At 41.2% G+C, this 19,022-nt stretch overlaps 1 protein-coding gene across 1 annotated transcript; it reads left to right on the forward strand.

Annotated features, from left to right (window-relative positions):
• The first annotated feature begins 730 nt into the window (after positions 1 to 730).
• LOC128629569 (uncharacterized) lies at positions 731 to 8,151 on the forward strand. The gene is made up of 4 exons (XM_053678239.1): positions 731 to 2,165; positions 3,120 to 3,245; positions 7,272 to 7,377; positions 7,904 to 8,151. The coding sequence occupies exons 1-4, from the start codon at positions 885 to 887 to the stop codon at positions 8,149 to 8,151; spliced, it is 1,761 nt and encodes a 586-aa protein (XP_053534214.1). The 5' UTR covers positions 731 to 884.
• Positions 8,152 to 19,022: the final 10,871 nt, after the last annotated feature.

Consider the following 19,022-nt stretch of genomic DNA (forward strand, 5'->3'; position numbering starts at 1 on the left):
TATAAACGGGGCAAGGCAGGAAACTATGTCGTGGTAACGCCAGCCAGCCAGCCAGCCAAGCTCGTATCATAGTCATAGTCACGGTCCATGTTTAGAGTTAGTTCACGCTGGATTATCCGCTTCCAGTCCCTCGTCATAGTTCATTTCTTGTTTTGTTTATCGACCCTGTTTTCCGTGACCACGACCTAGATTCCTGCCTTTCCCTGTGTATGCCTGTTTGCCAATCGCCTGACCTCTTGCATGTTTATGGATTACGTTGTGGATCACGTTTTGGATTTGTCTGCCTGTTTGTCTTTCAAATAAACAACTGTTCATCCTGCACTTGCATCTGTCCTATCTCTGCTCCATCACAATTCGTGACAACAGGTTCTACACATTTTTTTAAAACTTAATTATATTCATCAGCTAATAGGTCATGCTTGCAGCCAACTTCTCAGATAGATTCAGAGCGTAAGTGCCAATGACAATTTCAGTGAAAACATTAATGATTATTATACGGGTCTGATCATAGTTACAGTACTGATAATTTCATTTAAATAATTTGCAAACTATAAGGAGAATTACTTACTCATATATTATACATTCATATAACTTTTGTATAATATATGAGTAAGTAATTCTCCTTATAGTTTGCAAATTATTTAAATGAAATTATCAGTACTGTAACTATGATCAGACCCGTATAATAATAATGTATAATGTATATTATACATTCATATAACTTTTGATCTCCGCCGACGCCGGTCCCAAGCCCGGGTGAAAAAGGAGGAGGGTTGGGCATCAGGCTAGCACCCTGATCCCGTAAAATCTATCTTGCTACGGAAACAACAAGCAAAAACCAGCGGTCTAAACAATACCGGCGCGATGACCCTGTTTCTCCCTTGATGACGGTGCTGGAGCAAAGCCGAAAGGTCGTCCAGCGCCCGATGCAAAATGGGATACTCGACGCCAATACGATCACACGAATTGGAACCTGGAACGTGCGAACGTTGTACCAGTGTGGGAGACTGGAGCAGCTTCTGCACGAATTCGACAATTACCGGCTTGACATTCTTGGTGTCAGCGAAATGAGGTGGACGGGTAATGGAAAAATGATAAGCGACGGGAAGATCGTCCTGTATTCGGGAGCCAAAGAACATCACGTGCACGGTGTCGGGATGGTCCTGAGCAAAACCGCGGCACAGGCACTCGTTGGATGGAAACCGATCAGTGATCGCATAATTACCGCCCGATTTCAGTCTCGCCATGCTAAAATTACTGTTATTCAAGTCTACGCACCGACAAATGAGGCAGATGATGAAGAGAAGGACGCCTTCTACGACCAGCTGCAAGACACAATCACGGTTATCCCCAACCATGACATAAAGATCCTCCTTGGCGACATGAATGCGCAACTCAGTAGCGACCGGCAGGGCTGGGAAAACGTGATCGGACCTCATGGATCGGCAGCAGTAACGAGCGATAATGGAGAGCGTCTCCTATCCCTATGCAATCTTAACAACCTTTGCATCGGGAATACATATTTCATTCACAAACGGATTCACAAAAAGACGTGGCGGTCACCAGATGGGGCCACTCACAATGAAATCGACTATGTATGCATCCATCGACGGTGGCGCTCGGCTTTACGTGACGTACGGGTTTTTCGCGGCGCCGACGTCGGATCTGATCACCACTTGCTTGTGACTTCAATCCGACTAAAATTGAAAAGAGTGGCCGGACGCAACACCGTTCGGTCATTTGCCTCCGAGAAATTGAAGGACCGCGTGAACGCCGAGCACTTCCACATTGAACTCGCTAATCGATTCCAGATTCTTGACAACTCGGCCAGCATCGAAGAACAATGGGCACAGATCAAGGATGCTGCCGTAGAGACGGCAGAGAGAACGATTGGTCGACGGCGTGGAACGCAGCGAGAACGGTGGATTCAGGACCGGACATGGTCGTTGCTCGATGAAAGACGGGTCAAGAAACGTCAGCGCGATCAAGCAAAGACCGAAGAGGAGCGAAATGAAGCATCGCAGGCGTACCGAGAACTCGACCGCAGGGTCAAGAGGAGTTGCCGAGCAGACAAGAAGGACTGGCTGGACCGGAAGGGCACTGAAGCACAACTGGCTGCGGACCAGGGTGACAGCAGGACTCTTTTTCGTGTGGTCAGAGATCTTACTCGGGCCCGAAGCGGTTCCACTGGGCCGATAAGGGATACAACCGGCAGGATGCTAGTTAGCAAAGAAGAGCAGGACGCGCGTTGGGTGGAACATTTCAAAGACACCCTAAACCAGCCGGCTCCCGTAGCCACGCACGACTTTACAGTCTTTCCTCCTCCCTGTGAGCTGGAAGTGGACATGAGCGACATCATGGATGCTGAGGTCGCTGCAGCGATTCGTCATCTGAAAAACAACAAAGCACCTGGTCTTGACCAAATCTCGGCAGAAATGCTGAAAGCGGGTGGTGATGAAGTTGTACGGGTGCTCACTACGCTGCTCAATGACTGCTGGCACATGGAACGTGTCCCAAATGACTGGAGACAGGGTGTCATCGTCAAATTACCTAAGAAAGGTAATCTCGCAGACTGTAACAATTGGAGAGGCATCACCCTTCTGTCTGTTCCAGGCAAGGTATTTTGTCTCGTCCTCCTCAAACGGATACTGCGAGCAGTCGATCAGGCTCTACGGGACGAACAGGCCGGGTTTAGAAGCGGTCGGTCGTGCACTGAACAAATCTTTGCTCTTCGAAACATCATTGAACAAAGCTCCGAATATCAGAAACCGCTCTTGGTAAACTTTATAGACTTTAAGAAGGCGTTTGACAGCGTCCACCGGAAATCGCTTTGGAACATCGCACGGCTATATGGCATTCCACAGCGGTTTATCGCCATTTTCCAGAACTTATATCAGGATTCTAGCTGTTGCATCCGGACGGACACAGGTCATACTGCCTTTTTCACCATCGAGACTGGAGTCAGACAGGGCTGCATTCTTTCACCATTCTTTTTCCTCATGATGATGGACTTCGTCATGCGACGAGCACTAACACAGCCAGCGTCTGGAATTCCGTGGACAGGCCAGGGACGCCTGACCGACCTGGAATTCGCCGACGATATTGTGCTATTGGCGCAGAATGGGAAAGTCTTACAGGAGATGACCACTAGCCTGGAGCACGAAGCAGCCAAAGTTGGGTTACGGATCAGCACTGACAAGACCAACGTCATGGCCGTCGGCCGGATGACGCCGGTGCGGATCACGGTGAGCAACCAGCTGATCGAAGAAGTCAAACAGTTCACCTACCTTGGCAGCATTGTGGCTGCGGATGGTGGGACTAACGTGGATGTCAATCGCAGAATCGGCAGAGCATTTGCAGTCTTCCAACAGCTACAACCGATTTGGGCTAGGCGAACTATCCACACCAACAGCAAACTTCGCCTGTTTAATAGCATCATCATCCCAACCGCCATCTATGCATCTGAAACTTGGAAGAGCTCGAGAGCAGTCATCCACAAGCTGAATGTGTTTCAACAACGATGCCTGAGAAGAATACTCGGTGTATCATACCGTGATCGTATTTCAAATGAAGAAATTCTAAGAAGAACAAACTCCCGCAGCCTGGCAGAAATGGTCGTAGAGCGAAGAATGCGCTTTGCAGGACACATTCTACGGATGTCTGACCACCGCCACGCAAAGATCGCGCTGCGCTGGACGCCGCCACGAGGGAAGAGAAGAGTAGGGCGGCCGCGGAATACTTGGCGACGAACGTTCATGGAGGATCTACGAGCGCTCGATGTCAAGTGGGAAGATGTGGAAATCGACGCTTCCGACCGAGCCCGCTGACGAATGCTTGTTGCCCGATGCGCCCCGCTGCGCGGACGGAACTAACTAACTATATAACTTTTGACCAAAAGAGGTGCTGTCAACCAAATTGATATGGTATTGTGAGAGTAACAGTGAAACATAGTTGCATCACAATTAACAATCAAAGAGTTGCAGAGATACAGCCTCAGCTCCTTGTATTTTTGTGAAAAGCTGCAAACAGCAAATATGATGGCTAAGCAGATCAGCATTTTTAGAAAAAGTGTCATTTTTTTTATCACAAGCTGATGTTGTCCTGAAACTTTTTAAATGTCTGTTGGGGATTGTACTGATGACACCTATAAAGTTTTGTAATGATACACCAGTGTGATAGTGAAATACAGCATTTCGAGACAATATTCAAAATGGCCAATGCCAAAAATAGCTGGCAAAAGAAAATCTGGTATCAACGCACTCTGTATGTTGCACTGAATATAAAAAGACAAGTTGCGTGATTTTAAGCCAAAAACGTTCAAGAGTTATAAGCCAAAAACTTTTTTCTATCTCCTGACCAGTCGGGGGCAGTGTGCCAAAATGTTGATTTTGGGCCTAATGTTGATGACACTTACCAAGTTTCACCACCGTCAAAGTGTCGTGGAGATGCAGCCTCAAATTCAGTTTTGCGTGTTCTTCGTGAAATTCATTGAAACTTCATTCAAAAAATGGTGTGGTTTTTCAAAATTCTGCAAATAATTTTTTTGTCCAGCATGCCTCTAAATGATGCACACCAGTTTTTGTACAAATCAGACAAACAGCCTAGGATGATTTAAAAAAAGTAGGTTTTTCAGAAAATTCCAAATTTCTAAAATTAACATCATAGGGTGCACTCGAATCATCTTGAGCCAAGGAATCAGACAGGGAAAGAATTTTGTTTCTAGGACTCACGGCTCAAAAGTTATTAACATAAACGAGTGCAAATTGGGATAATTGCTATCATAGTTCTCGGCTTGACTCATGAAATCTATCAATTCCAGTGTCATTACAATAGGCAAAATTAATCAAAAGATATTAGCATTTTTTGAAATTGCTTTATAAGCCAATTTTGGTGAAAATTGGAAGAACCATCTAGGACGAGTTTGAAAAAGTAGGTTTTTCAAAATAATTCAAAATTGCGGAAAAATTATCATGACGGAAAATGTCATCAAAGATTCCAGTGGAATCGTCTTGAGCCAAGGAATCATAGGAAACATAGCCAAAATAATATGTTATGTTGTATCCAGTGAGAAGTCTACTCAAGTAGCAAGTTACTGGTTACTTGGGATCTGATTAAAATGAATGGAATATCCTGAATTTCAGACTAAATGGAGAACTGTCTCTGTGTGTGCGTGTGTGTGTGCGCGTGTGTGTGTGTGTTTGTCCTGCTTCCATCCATGCTCACTTCTTCTGCCTCTCCAGGACTGAGCCACTAAAAATGTGAGTGATTGTTTTGTCTGCATTCAGACCACTGCAGCATATGTTTATCAACATTTGATAAATGTTGCCAGATGTTAAAATTTATGCATAAATTGTTTGAATGTTTGGTTTAATTTTGATCAATTCACACAGTGCAGGTACTATAACTATAGTATTTAAATTATATAAAAAAATGTGTGTGGTAGAATAACGCAGTGGTAATGTGGCTGTTGCAGAACACCAGCAACCGTGGTTCAATCCTGAGCTTAGGTGGAGTTTAATTTTATTCAGGATATTGAACAAATATATGATCAAATCACGTTTGATGTACGAAAACATATTATGTTAGTGTAACTCAATTCAATCATGTGGAACCTATATACAAATTTGAGTTAAGTAAATTCAAATAGCTTTTTTCAGTGTGTGGACTTCTGTGTTCACTTTAAACCAGTTTTTTTCAATAGTGGGACTTTAAATCTAAGAAAAGAACAAAGGTTTCCATAGGCAAGAAATGAGAAGTTGGAATTCATTCAATGCTACTTTGAGGAACTTTCTACAGTTTAAAAAAAAACAGTCATTAAATCAACTCTTTCAATTGAACTGAGGCTCAAACCACAGTTGCTGGCTTACTACACCCTGCATGTTACCACTGCTGGCACGTTACCACTTGCTGTTACCAAGTTACCAAGTTACCACTTGCTGTCATGAGGACACCGCTCAGTCTCTCTGTTTAGCTGAAGACATTTTGCCCAGAGGGCCAGGACCACCAGGGAAGGGAGTCTGTTACGGTTTCCCCTCAAGCTAGCACTGTAGCATGCAGCGTGCTCGGAAACCCGAAGTGCGAACTTGATGCGTGAGCTCGATGCACAAGCTTGATGCACAAGTTCAAAGCACGAGCTCTAACTGAGCGCACGCTTTTGGGTTTTTAGTGATACTGATTTTGTTTACTTTTGACACGTGCATTTGTTATGATTTATGTCCCGTCTCCGGCCCTGTATTGTCATTGGTTATTTTATGTATATGTCATCATTAGTCTCAGGTTTTTTATGTTTCATCCCTGATTACATTTGTTATTTAAACCCCTCGTGTATCTTGTACATCGCAAAGTATTATGCGAGTTTCCGTATACATTTGCTTCGTGATTCATGTGTTATTGTTTTGATCTTGTTCTCACCCTCGCACTCAATTCTTGTTTTGCCTCGTTTATGCCCGTTTGCCGATCACCTGATCTATTGCCTGTTTATGACCATGTCTATGTTTCACGATTTGGATTTGTCTTCCTGTCTCTCATATAATAAAGCTCACATTTGCATCCGTCCTACCTCCATTACAGTCAATCATGTGACAGAATAATTCAGCCCACTATGGATGCAGCAGGAGAGTGAGGAGAGCATCAAGCCAGTGTACATAGGAATGTCTGGCCACCATTCATGTCAGTCCAGTTTCCCCAGTGGACAGACACAGAACTTCCGGACCTGAATTATGGATTGGGCAGCTATGCAAGGCAGTTCATGTTCCAGTGCCAAATGTACTTTTTGAGCCTGATGAACCCCAAGCCAGACAAGAGGCAGTGGATTGGGTTCATTGTGTCCTGGCTTTATGGCCCGGCCCATGATTGGGTGGAGCATTTGGCCATTAAAGGGTCAAGTGCCCTCAAAAATGTAACTCAGTTTGCAGAACTATTCATAAAGGAGTTTGGGTGTCTAGGGCAGAGCTACAACCTGGATCAACTTTTGAGTAGAGTCAGTGTGACGAGCAAGATTGATTTGTCATTTGACACCTTTTATAAGTCGATCGACAGGGCCACCTTCACAGTTCAGCTCCAGCGCCAGGCTGACAGGGCGGCAGTAGGGGTGATACAGGCATGCAAGACCAAGGGCTGCTGTAAAGAAGCCACACTACAGTGTCCTACATGCAGTAATCTTGGGATCCATGGATCATATTTCTGCTACCAGGAATGCTTTAAAAGCAGCTGGCATACCCACAAACGACTCCACAAGAGAGCAAAAGCAGATAGCGACCTCCTCCCCACAGCTAAAACCTGATACCCACAAGGTGGCCTCACCCGCAGAGCTCCAGCCGGAGGACAACGTGGTGTCCTCATCTCCAGAGCTCATCTGCATGAGAACACTCATCTGCGGTAAACATGTTGACCTCCTCCTCAGAGCTCCAGCACAAGACCCATGAGGTTGTCTCATCTCCACAGCTCCAGTATATAGTCATGTTCCTGTCCGAAGTCAACAAGACGGCCTCTCAAGCCAAGTTCCTGTCCGAGGTAAACAAGACGGCCTCTCAAGCCAAGTTCCTGTTCGAGGTCAAAGAGATGGCCTCTCAAGCCAAGTTCCTGATTGAGGTCAAAGAGACGGCCTCCCAAAACATGTTCCTGTCCAAGGTCGATGAGATGGCCTCTCAAGTCAAGTTCCTGTGCGAGGTCGATGAGACAGCCTTTCAAGTCAATTTCCTGTGCAAGGTCGACGAGATGGCCTCTCAAGTCAAGTTCCTGTGCGAGGTCGACGAGACGGCCTCTCAAGCCAAGTTCCTGTCACAGGTCGAAGAGACGGCCTCTCAAGCCAAGTTCCTGTCAGAGGTCGAAGAGACGGCCTCTCAAGACATGTTCATGTCCCAGGTTGACAAGAAGGCCTCCCAAGCTTCGTTCCTGTCCTAAGTCGACGAGGCAGCCTTTCAAGCCACGTTACTATCCCAGGTCGAAGAGACAGCCTCCCAAATCACGTTGCTGACCAAGGTCGACGAGGCGGCCTCCTATGCCAAATTCCAGCTAGAGGTCAACGAGGTGACCTTCCATGACAAGTTCCAGTCTGAGATCGATGAGGTGACGTTACATGCCAAGTTCCAGTCCATGGTCGCTGACATGGACCACCAAGTTCTGCTCACTCCTGGGTCTGCTGACATGTAAAACCAAGTTTTGCTCTTGCCCGAGTCTGCTGGCACGTCCACCCAAGTTCTGCTCATGACCGAGTCTGCTGACACAGGCCTGAGAATCGATGGAGAATGATGCTCAGCCTCTCTGCATGACTGAGGACACTGCTCAGCATCCCTATACAGCCTAGGATGCCGCTCAGTCTCCCTGCTCCACTGAGGATGTCGCTCTGCCTTTCAGCCATGCTAAGGACGTTGCTCTGCCTTCCTGCTCAGCTGAGGATGCCGCTCAACATCCCTGCTCAGCTGAGGACGCTGCTCAGCTTCTCTGCTCATCTGAGGATGCCGTTCAGTCTCTCTGTTCAGCTGAAGACATTTTGCCCAGAGGGCCAGGACCGCCAGGGGAGGGGAGTGTGTTCTGTCATGATTTCCCCTCGAGCTAGCACTGGAGCATGCAGGAAATCTGAAGCGTGAGCTCGATGCACGAGCTCGATGCACAAGCTTGATGCTAGAGCTCGATGTGCAAGCTTGATGCACAAGCTCTAAGTGAGAGCACGCTTTTGGGTGTTCAGTGACACGGACTTTGTTTACTATTGACATGTGCATTTGTTATTGTTTGTCTTGTCTCCGCCCCATATTGTCACTGCTTGTTTCCCGTATGTGTCATGATTAGTCTCAGCTGTTTTGTGTTTCACCCCTGATTACGTTTGTTATGTAAACCCCTCGTGTATCTTGTATGTCGCAAAGTATTATGTGAGTTTCTGTATATCAAGCCATTGTTTCTCTATTCATGTGTTATTATTTTGATCTTGTTCTCACTCTTGTTCTCGATTCTTGCTTTGCCTCATTTATACCTGTTTGCTGATCACCTGACATATTGCCTTTTTATGACCATGTCTATGTTTCACAATTTGGATTTGTCTGCCTGTCTCTCAATAATAAAGCTCTTACCTGCATTTGCATCCATCCAACCTCCATTACAGTCAATTACGTTACACTAGCACACACATTTTAGCAATGTTAAATACTATAGTTATTGGACCTGTACTACGTGACTTGATCATGTTCACTTTATATAATTCAAACTTGTACTTCTTTAAATTAAACTTCTTTAAATTAGGTTTATCATATGTTTTGATGAGAAACATAATATTTTTATGTAAACCATTCGTAATATTGTTTCTTAAATCTAACCGACCACACATTCCATTTTTTCTGGCTTGACAACGTTTAACGTGTTCTGCTGCTTGTGACGCAATGGTTCTGAGAGAGGTTCGTAGATCCACGGGCCAAACACAAGCAGACCATGGGCTTCAGTACAAGAAACAGCACTGTTTGGTTAGTAAAAGAATATACGTTGTATTTACATAAGCCGTGTTTGTTCAAATGAAACATGACTGCCCCCTTTTGGTCTTGTCTTTCTGTGCCCGCAGCATGTGCGTGACACCACATGAAATCACAGGATCCCTTTGCCTTTGACGTGCATTTTCAATGCCCACATCTGTATAATTTAAAACGGCCTCTTAGTCTTTACACACAAATGTAAAACGCACTGAGGCGTTTTTCTGCAAACACTAATAGACAAAACAAGCAGAAAACTAGCATGTTAAGAAAAATACTGCTCAACAATCTACAATATACAAACAAACAAACCTCACCGATTCAGTGACCTTGAGCAAATTTATTTTGGCCTCTTAGTCTGTTCACTCAAATGAGAAGCTCTGAGATATGTTTCTCCAAACACTAAAAGACTAAACAAGTAGACAAGTAAAAGAAAAATACTGCTCAACAAGCTACAATATACAAACAAATAAAATTCAGCCATTAAGTGAACTTGAGAGAATATATTTTGGCCTCTTAGTCTAGACACTGTCATGGATAACAATTTTTCCAGCCTAAGTCAAAAACTTCAGAGACAGAGAGTTAGTAGATGTCAAAAAATAAATACATTTTTATTGAAAAATAAAATGAGACAGTCTGCAGAAAGTCTGTATTATGCAAACACACACAGTTCTTTTTATACCTTTCTCCACAGCGTACTCATCTTAGGCGGGGTTTTTGCCTATCCTCATTAAAACAGACTAATCTCCTTTGCCACAATTAATTATTCATATCTACTTGTTATCTTAAATTTGTGGAGCATGCGCAGTTAGTTGTTTTTCTTAAAAAGGTTTTATGAGGACAAAGTTTCTTTTTAAATAATAATAAAAAAGGTTTCAAGCAGTCAGAGAATTTGTTTTTTTTCTTTCTTTTTGTCCCTGACACTCTTAGGCCTTATCCTAACTCGTTAATTGGTTTCTGGCCTCAAAGTAATTTGCTTCTGTGGAGGAAGATACAGTCTGATACAGAAAAAACAATTATTGTACAGTAATACACAGAATTCATCTAACTCTATAAACACCTAGAATGCAACTTGATCAAACATTGTTTTGTGGATTTAGATTATTCTAAATATTGATCATACATATAGATTATGCTTTTTAACTAATACTGATTATTCGATTATGCTTAAGTAATAATTCTAAATGTTGGTTATACATATTGAATACACTTCATTAACATATCCAAATGTTAGTTACACATATTGATTACACTTCATAAATATTTCTATATATTTTCCCCCTCTGGGCCTTACTAAGTCCCACCTAGCTCGAGAGAGTAATCTCACAATCCAGTCCCTTTTTTAACACTAGCTAGTGATCAATGTATGATCCCATCAGCCATCTACCAATGATCAAATCCTGAAACCACTCTCTCTGGAGAACAGAAACAAACATCTCCACTCCCACTGGCTAGAAAGGAGTAAAAGATTCTGTTTCCTTTTCCCTAACCACAAAAATCAAGACAGTGTTTGTAAGCGTGAGCATGCATTTGGTTTAGCACTTGCCCATGGTTATCACGGTTATGTAGAATACACAGTTTATTAAGCCCATATGGCTGATACAATTATAGACTAATAAACATGAATACAAAAAGTTTTCTCAGTTCGGGTACAATGTAAGTCAGACAGTGCTCACCCTGTTTCTAATCACACTTGATTATATTTTAATAGAAAATTAGAAAAATTGAAAAGATAGAAAAAATAGAAAAATGGAAAAAGCAAAAATAAAAAATCCATCACATCCTTTCTCAGCAATCCTGTCTTAGCAATGTTTTTCTTCAACTCAGATACTTTGTGTATCGTAGGGGGTCACCCTTGGGGGGAGGTTTAGGCTAGCACTTACACCCAGGATATGGTTCATCAGGCCTCTTCGTCCTTACTTGAGGAACTGGAATTAGTTCCATCCTGTTGCAGCTGATCAGATATCCAATCTGTACTGATTGTCTCATTCAGCTCTAGTTCAGTACAGTTTTGGAGAGCAGTCAAGGGCTGAAAAGTCAATTGTGGAAAGGTTGTCTTGGAAGGGATGTCTCCTTGGGCCTCTTTCTCCTTCAGCAGGTGTATCAGGCTCATCAGAACTGCTCTCTGCAGCAGGATCCCTTCTTTCCTCCTGCTCTGTTGGTATGACCCCTGACTGACCTTCTTCTTTGCCATCGCCTGAGACTGGCATTGGTTCTCCCTTACCTTCATTTAGACCCTCTCTCATGTCTTGGCTTGTTCTTTCTTCTTAGATGTCAGCCACTGTATCGTCCCTTTCGATCACCTGTTCCTCTTTTCTCCTAGGTCTTAATCTAGGTGCTCACTTTGTATGGCCCTTCCCTTCTGGGCTCGAACACCCCTAAGCACACCTTGTCTCCAGGAGTCACTGGACAAGGAACTTGTGTCTCCTCTCTCGGTGCCCAGCTCTGATCCTGTGAATAGATAGCTTCATACCTAGCAGTTAGTTATCACATATATGCTCTTAGTTCCATCTGCAATTACTCCAGCAGCAGTCCTTCATAAGGACTTCTCAGTTATAAGTACAGACATGGGTCGACACGTAAGCATTTCATGCGATGTTAGATGCATATTTCAGTTAGTCTGCATGCGATAGTTCATTAGTGCAAGAGGTAGATCATCTACCCAAATGAGTTTAGTGTCAGCACAAATTTTGTTAAGCTTAGCCTTAAAGGTACCATTTAGCTTTTCCACCATTCCCTGTGACTGAGGGTGATAAACACATCAAAATCTCTACTTTATGCACAGTTACTGTAACACTGTTTTCACTGTTTTTTTAAACAAACGCTGAGCCTTTGTCAGAGCTAATCTGCGATGGTATGCCAAATCTAGGAATTACCTCTATGGTCAAAAATTTTATCACTGTTCCTGCAGTTTGGTCTACTGATGGCATTGCCTCCCCCCCATCTGTTAAACCTGACTATCACCAAGTGCTTAAACGGCCCTTTTGGCATTGATATGTGCCCTATTGGTGCTGAGGTTCCCTTTCTGACATTGTTTTGAGCACAAATTTCACACACAGATGAAAAAATAATATCCTGTAAATATATACACTGTGAATACTTATGTACATGTGCTTTTTTTGTTTTTTATTTTTAATGAATTTGCAAAGATTTCAAACAAACTTCTTTCATGGTGTCATTATGGGGTATTGTTTGTAGAATTTTGAGGAAAATAATGAATTTAATCCATTTTGGAATAAGGCTGTAACATAACAAAATGTGTAAAAAGTGAAGTGCTGTGAATACTTTCCAAATGAACTGTATATGTTCAATTTATGCATCGGATCAAAGCTTAGTAAATTAAAAGGTGAATGGTCATCGGGTGATTTACTGTAACATGCAGTGGGGATACATGTGGACACTGTACTGGAAACCCATCAATTCCCACAGATTGAATATATGATGCTGTGACTGCTCTTTCATACAGACTACAGCATGCGTAGCAACTTATCTTATAGCCCTGTGTTGCTTTCCTTTCTTTCCCTACTTACATTGTCCCTAGGTCCACGTATGGCTAGTCCTCACTCACTTCACTCACTTCTAGATTCCTAAACTGTGTTAAACGTAATCTTTCATTTCTTCAATTAAACAATATCTTTGCCCTAATAAATCCTCATATTAATTATCTCTCCAAAAATGTGTTTATTCCCTTTCATTTGCCATTGTTGTATAATCATTATCCACTTAAATTCTGGATCTCTTACTTGAACCACCAGACAATCAAGATGCCTGTACTACACTCAAAAAATTATTCAGACCCTCCATAAATATGAAACATTTAAATTTTGTTAATTTTCTGTAAATATATCTAATTAGGAGTAATGTGTATGTGTATTTAACTTAGTCTAACATAAAATGTATCATCTATGAGCGTTAGTTCAATGCAACACAAATTCGTTTCAGCTGGGGAGTGCCATTTGTAAAAAGCATTTAAAAATTCACTTAATAAATATAGCCATTTCATTTAAACCATATTTGATCATATTTAGTTGGTGTTAGGTCTACTCATGTCACAAACTACATTTCCCATCCTGCACTGTGGCCTACAAACGTGGCTGCCATGGACTGCAATTCCCAGATCACACGCACATCTGCATCCAATTCACAACACAATCACAGCTACATTATAAAGGGACTTTCAATTGCTTCACAGATTGCACAGTATATGCTCCAAATAGTGTTGGTGACCATTGTACTGGATTATTTAAATATTGTGACTTGTGTTTCGTATACATTGTATTTCATATCCACAGCACACTGTATATAATATATATTTGTATATTTCCACACTGCTTTATTCTATTCTATTCAACAGTCCACGGTTCAGAAAAGAAACAAGCCACTCAAACCAGACTGTTGCAAAGAGACTGTAATTGAACTAAATTAACAAACATGTCACTGCTGTGAGACCCACATCAGCACAACAGGTCACATCAGCAGTAAAAGAAACCACCATGTGACATGCAACACTGCCTGATCCAGACAAATGTAATCCATGCAAAATCTTATTCAACATTAACTATTCACCATCTTATTATAATGTGAAGGACTCAGATAACACATCTGTAATAGATATAAAATACGTTACAAAAAGCTTGAAAATAAGTGCTGACTAATATTACCATACAATCTTACTAATTATTCATCAATGGAAATAGGCATCGTTTAAAGAGAAATATGCAGCAATAACATACACCATACCACACGAATACCATACGCCAAAAGAACTTACACTTACACTGATAAACTTAGTAAAACATGAGATACATTATTATTATGACTATTTTTTGCTTTGAGTTCATTGTGATCATGACGTGAGTGACCAGTTGTCATGGCAACGTCAGGGCACATAAAGATTTATACATTTATACACATACACGTAATCAAAACAAATGCACATGTCCACAATAAACAAAGTCACAGTCATAAAAAAAACGAAAGCGTGCGTTTACTGAGCGCTCGTGCACGTGCCTCGGCTTTCTGAGCATACTGCAAATTGCAGCACTGTCTCTAGGGGAAATCATGACAGTATGACTAATGGCTTTTATAATTCAGCCAAATTTAGCAATATTTAGACCTATGATTAATATGCGTGCAAATATATCATTTAAATTGTTCAGTGTAGGCTAATTATACTAAACCTTTACTTGTACATAATTTTGGATTATGTTTAGCATAAAAACCTTAAATAATGTAAAAACCTCAAACATTATTACCCATTTGTATTGAGCGTTTTATTTAGCTTGATCTATCCAAACTCAAACCATTACAAACAAATCACACTCACTGCACTGCTGGACTACAGGTCTAATATAGCTGAGAAGGTTCGTCAGTACACTCTAAAAACAAATGTTTAGGCTCACCATAACAATTAACGCAACAGTTTGCATCAATCATTCTGAGTTATGACAACTTCCAATGAAATTAATTTAACGAACTACACTGAGTTAGAGAAATTACCTTTTCCTCTACAATCAAATGTATTTTCAATTAAAACTTAATTAATAATTTTTATAATAAACACAAGTTTTTAAGTTGATTACTCATAAAAATTAAGTTCTTCCAACTAGTTTTTTTCACATTATTTTACAAAGAATTTAAGTGTTATGTACTTAATTACCATAATTATGAACACAAGTTTTTAAGTTGACAATCATTTAAAAAATTAAGTTGCTCCAATTAGACTTTCTCCAGTAGAATGCAGCCTTTTAAACCAGGAGAAATTAGTAACTTTAAGTTATTGTTGTGGATAAAAAATGTCATAAAATAAACATAAGGGAGACCTAGCATCCAGCAAAGGGGAGAAGAAGAAAAGACGGGCACCAAGACACACAGAAGTAGTGTGAGGCGGATATTGACTGATATTGAATATTGAATTGGAAAAACACTTTAAAGATCTTAGATCTTTAAGAGTAATACACTATGGTTTATTAGTTAAAAAGTCAAAAAGAAGTATACGAGCTGAGGAGTGCTAACACACACACACACACTCTCGTACAGTCAAGGGCGGGCATGTAGACATAACACACACACACACACATACTATTATAACTTTACCAGAATAATAAAAAGGAATATTTAGATATTATAAGGGTAATATCGTATAATATATATATATATATATATATATATATATATATATATATATATATATATATATATATATATATATATATATATACTCTTTATAAAAAACAGAATAATAGGATATGTGGGACAGTAGAAGGGTAATATAATGATATTAAGAAGTAGGAAGTACAGTAAACCAGTTTTTCAAGCAGTATATATATTAAGAGATATAGAGCAAATATGAAAATAAAATATGAACTAGGAATACAGGAAGATATAACTTACTCATGATTCAGATGATGAAGATTCTTGTAGATTAAGATTCTTGTCTCGCAAGGAAGGCCTTAATTTTAAGAGAACCATGAGGAGCCAGTTATAAGGGTGGCTGGGTCAAGCTGCCCCCCCTCGAGATAAGACCAAGGTCCCTCTAGATTGTTTAGTCTTGTCCACTTTCTGTTCTCTGGGTAATTGAAAACTCTGGTTTCTGATTCTCTGTGTAATTCAAAACTCTGGTTTCTGATTCTCTGTGTAATTCAAAACTCTGGTTTCTGATTCTCTGTGTAATTCAAAACTCTGGTTTCTGATTCTCTGAGTAACTAAAAACTCTGGTTTTTATTTTCTGGGTTATTAGAAATGCCTGGGTTCTGATTTTATGTGTAAATTAAAACCCCTGGTTTCAATTCTATGTGTAAGTGGACTAGCCCTTTTCTGGAACATAAGAGTAAGGTAGATGAGCTCTTTTTTAACCCTATTGGTAGTGAGATCATAGTCTTCTTGAAACATATGGGTTATTTAGTGTGTAAGTACAGTATAAATACTGGAGCTTAAGCTCAGGGTATTGGGATCACTTCTGAGAATTCTCATCAGTGTGGATCTCGTGTGGTGGAATGGAACAATAAAGCTGGACCCTTGCTTCTTCTCACTCACGGCTGGTGTATTTTTTTCTATCTCCAACTGGGCTCAGAGGTAGATGTGAGTATTGGCTTCTATGTTGAATTTTAAGTGTTTTTGGGTAATAGGCTAAATTTGAGCCAACATTTGACGACCCAGATGGGACTGGGCTAAGATCTATATGTCTGGAATCTCTCCCGTGGGACTTGCTCTCTAAGCAACAGATAGGCCGTGTAGGAAGAAGGCATTGCAGACACCTATTATTTCAAAGCTCTGTTTTAGTGGTCTGTTGTTACGATTGGGAAGCCCCGGGGTGGGAAGAAAGACTAAATGGGTCTCCAAAAGAACCTTGAGTGAGTGAGAAGAGGTAAGAGAAGTGTAGATTGTAGAAGATTGTATGTTTTGTAATTGTATAAGGTTCATAAGACTGTGTAATGAAATTGTATATGTGTTGTGTGAGTGAAAGTCCTGCAATACCGCTGGAGGAAGGGAAAAAAGGTAGAAAAAAGGTAGAAAAAAGAGAAGAGAAATAGAGAAATACTCCAGGGCTGGGATAGGAAGCAGGTGGAAAATGAGGCCTCAGACCCCAAATACCGGCTACTAGACTAGACTAGCAGACTAGTGGCGGCTGTATTGGTGGGGACCCCTAATACCGCTGGAAAAAGATAGATAAAAAGATTAGATAAAAGATAGATAGATAGATTAGATTCCAGGGCTGGATAGAGAGGGGAAATAAATCCTGGGGCCCAGGTCCGGGTCGTGCAATACAGCATGCCCGGTGTATGAATGGAATGTGTACTAACAAATGTGTGTGCTTATAATATATAAGTTTTGAAGCGTGTAAGTTTTGGAGACAGGGAAAAATGTATTCATTAGTGCTCTGAACATGAGCTCCATACATAAAGAGATATGTGTGTTGGATAAGTTGAATAAGATTTAGAGAAAAGAAAAAAAATTTTTTGGGGAAAGTTGGATTTAATTTGTATGACTGTAAGCTTCATGCATACGGAGCTGGTGTGGAGGTGCTTTATACTTTGAAAACCTCATGTAGTAACATAAAAGTGTAATAATGTGGAATACAATGTGTGTATGTGAGCTTGCCGGCGTTGTTGATAGAAAGGGGTGTATGTGTGTGTTCCTATCTGTTCTTATCTGCGCAAGCAGGCCTGCCGTCTGTGTGGAAAGAAAAAAAGGAAAAGAAGAAAAATGTGTGTTTGTGCGCACTTCAGATTGAGCTGAGTAACATAGAACAGTGTGAGATTTTTTAAAAATTTGTTTTAATGTTTTGAATCTGGTACGGACTTTCTGTGAGTCGGGTGTGGCTGTGTGTATTATAATTTTATTGGTATCAATAACTGCTGTGTGAGTGTTTTAAAAATTGGGGGAGCATGCAAGAACATTGTAAATATTTTAGGCATCTGTCAGACTGCCCATTGTGTGAATAAGAACTTCTAGACCAGTAATATATAACAAAATTGTTGAGAAATCAGTGAGTCAGTCCATTGGGACCTTTCCTTTATATTCCATAAATTGTGAAGGTGTTGTTCAGTTAAATGGCAAATAATAATACAATTTAATTTTTGTTTAATTACCCAAAATTGGGTAATATTGAATAGGTAAATATTATATCTAAGAATACTGTAAACATGTAAGAATTGCCGGACTGGCCGTTGTGTGAAGCTGTGTGAAACAGTTAAACTTAAGATTTATAAGATTAATTGAAGAATTTACTTAATTAATTAATCGTCATAATTAAATTGAATGTATGTACTCTGAGTGTATGTGAGTCCCTAGGGAGGCTGGCTGGGCCGAGTACGGACGGAAGGGAAAAGCAGGCATAAATCGGTACGAGATAGGCTAAGCAGGCTGGAACAGCAGGGCAAGGTAGGAGGAAAACATTTGGCTGTGAGGGATAACTTAGTGGATTGATTTAGAGGACATGTACAACAGACTCTAAGGGCTGAGAGGTGTGAGACACGGCCAGAGTTATGGCTGAATGTAAGAAAAAGATGAGCCCGATAGAGAGGGTGATAAGCAAACACTGTACAGATGAGAAGGACATTAGGCATTATTGTAAAAAATGGAGTGAGAAGACTAGTGGTGAGTGGAAATGGCCCGAGGAAGGTACTTTTGATGAACAGCTATGCCAGATAATGAAAGAGAGATTAGATGTATGGAGTGAACAGAAAAAAGGCTTGAGATTGAGGGAGAAATATGTGAAGACAGAGAAGATAGTGGACTGGTTTGTGGAGGCAGGGAAAGAGGAGAAGGAGAATGATAGACGGCAGAGAGAACGAGCAGAGGCGGTGATACTGAAGAAAGAAGAAAAGGACGCAAGCCTAGGAAAAAAGATAAAAGAGGCCGTTCAGAAGGAATGGGCCGAGGCCCCGCCCTCATATAACCCTCAGTACCATCCTCCAGCGAGGCCTGTCGGAAGTGCCCCACCTGCCGGGCTCTACATGATGCAAGATGAATGGAAAGAAACTGAGGTGGACATACAGGGAACATTCACTGGATACCAAAGAATGAGGCATCGTATGCGGGAGGATGGAGAACCTATCAAAATGG

The sequence above is a fragment of the Ictalurus punctatus genome, chromosome 4, assembly GCF_001660625.3.
Source record: "Ictalurus punctatus breed USDA103 chromosome 4, Coco_2.0, whole genome shotgun sequence".
NCBI lineage: Eukaryota > Metazoa > Chordata > Actinopteri > Siluriformes > Ictaluridae > Ictalurus > Ictalurus punctatus.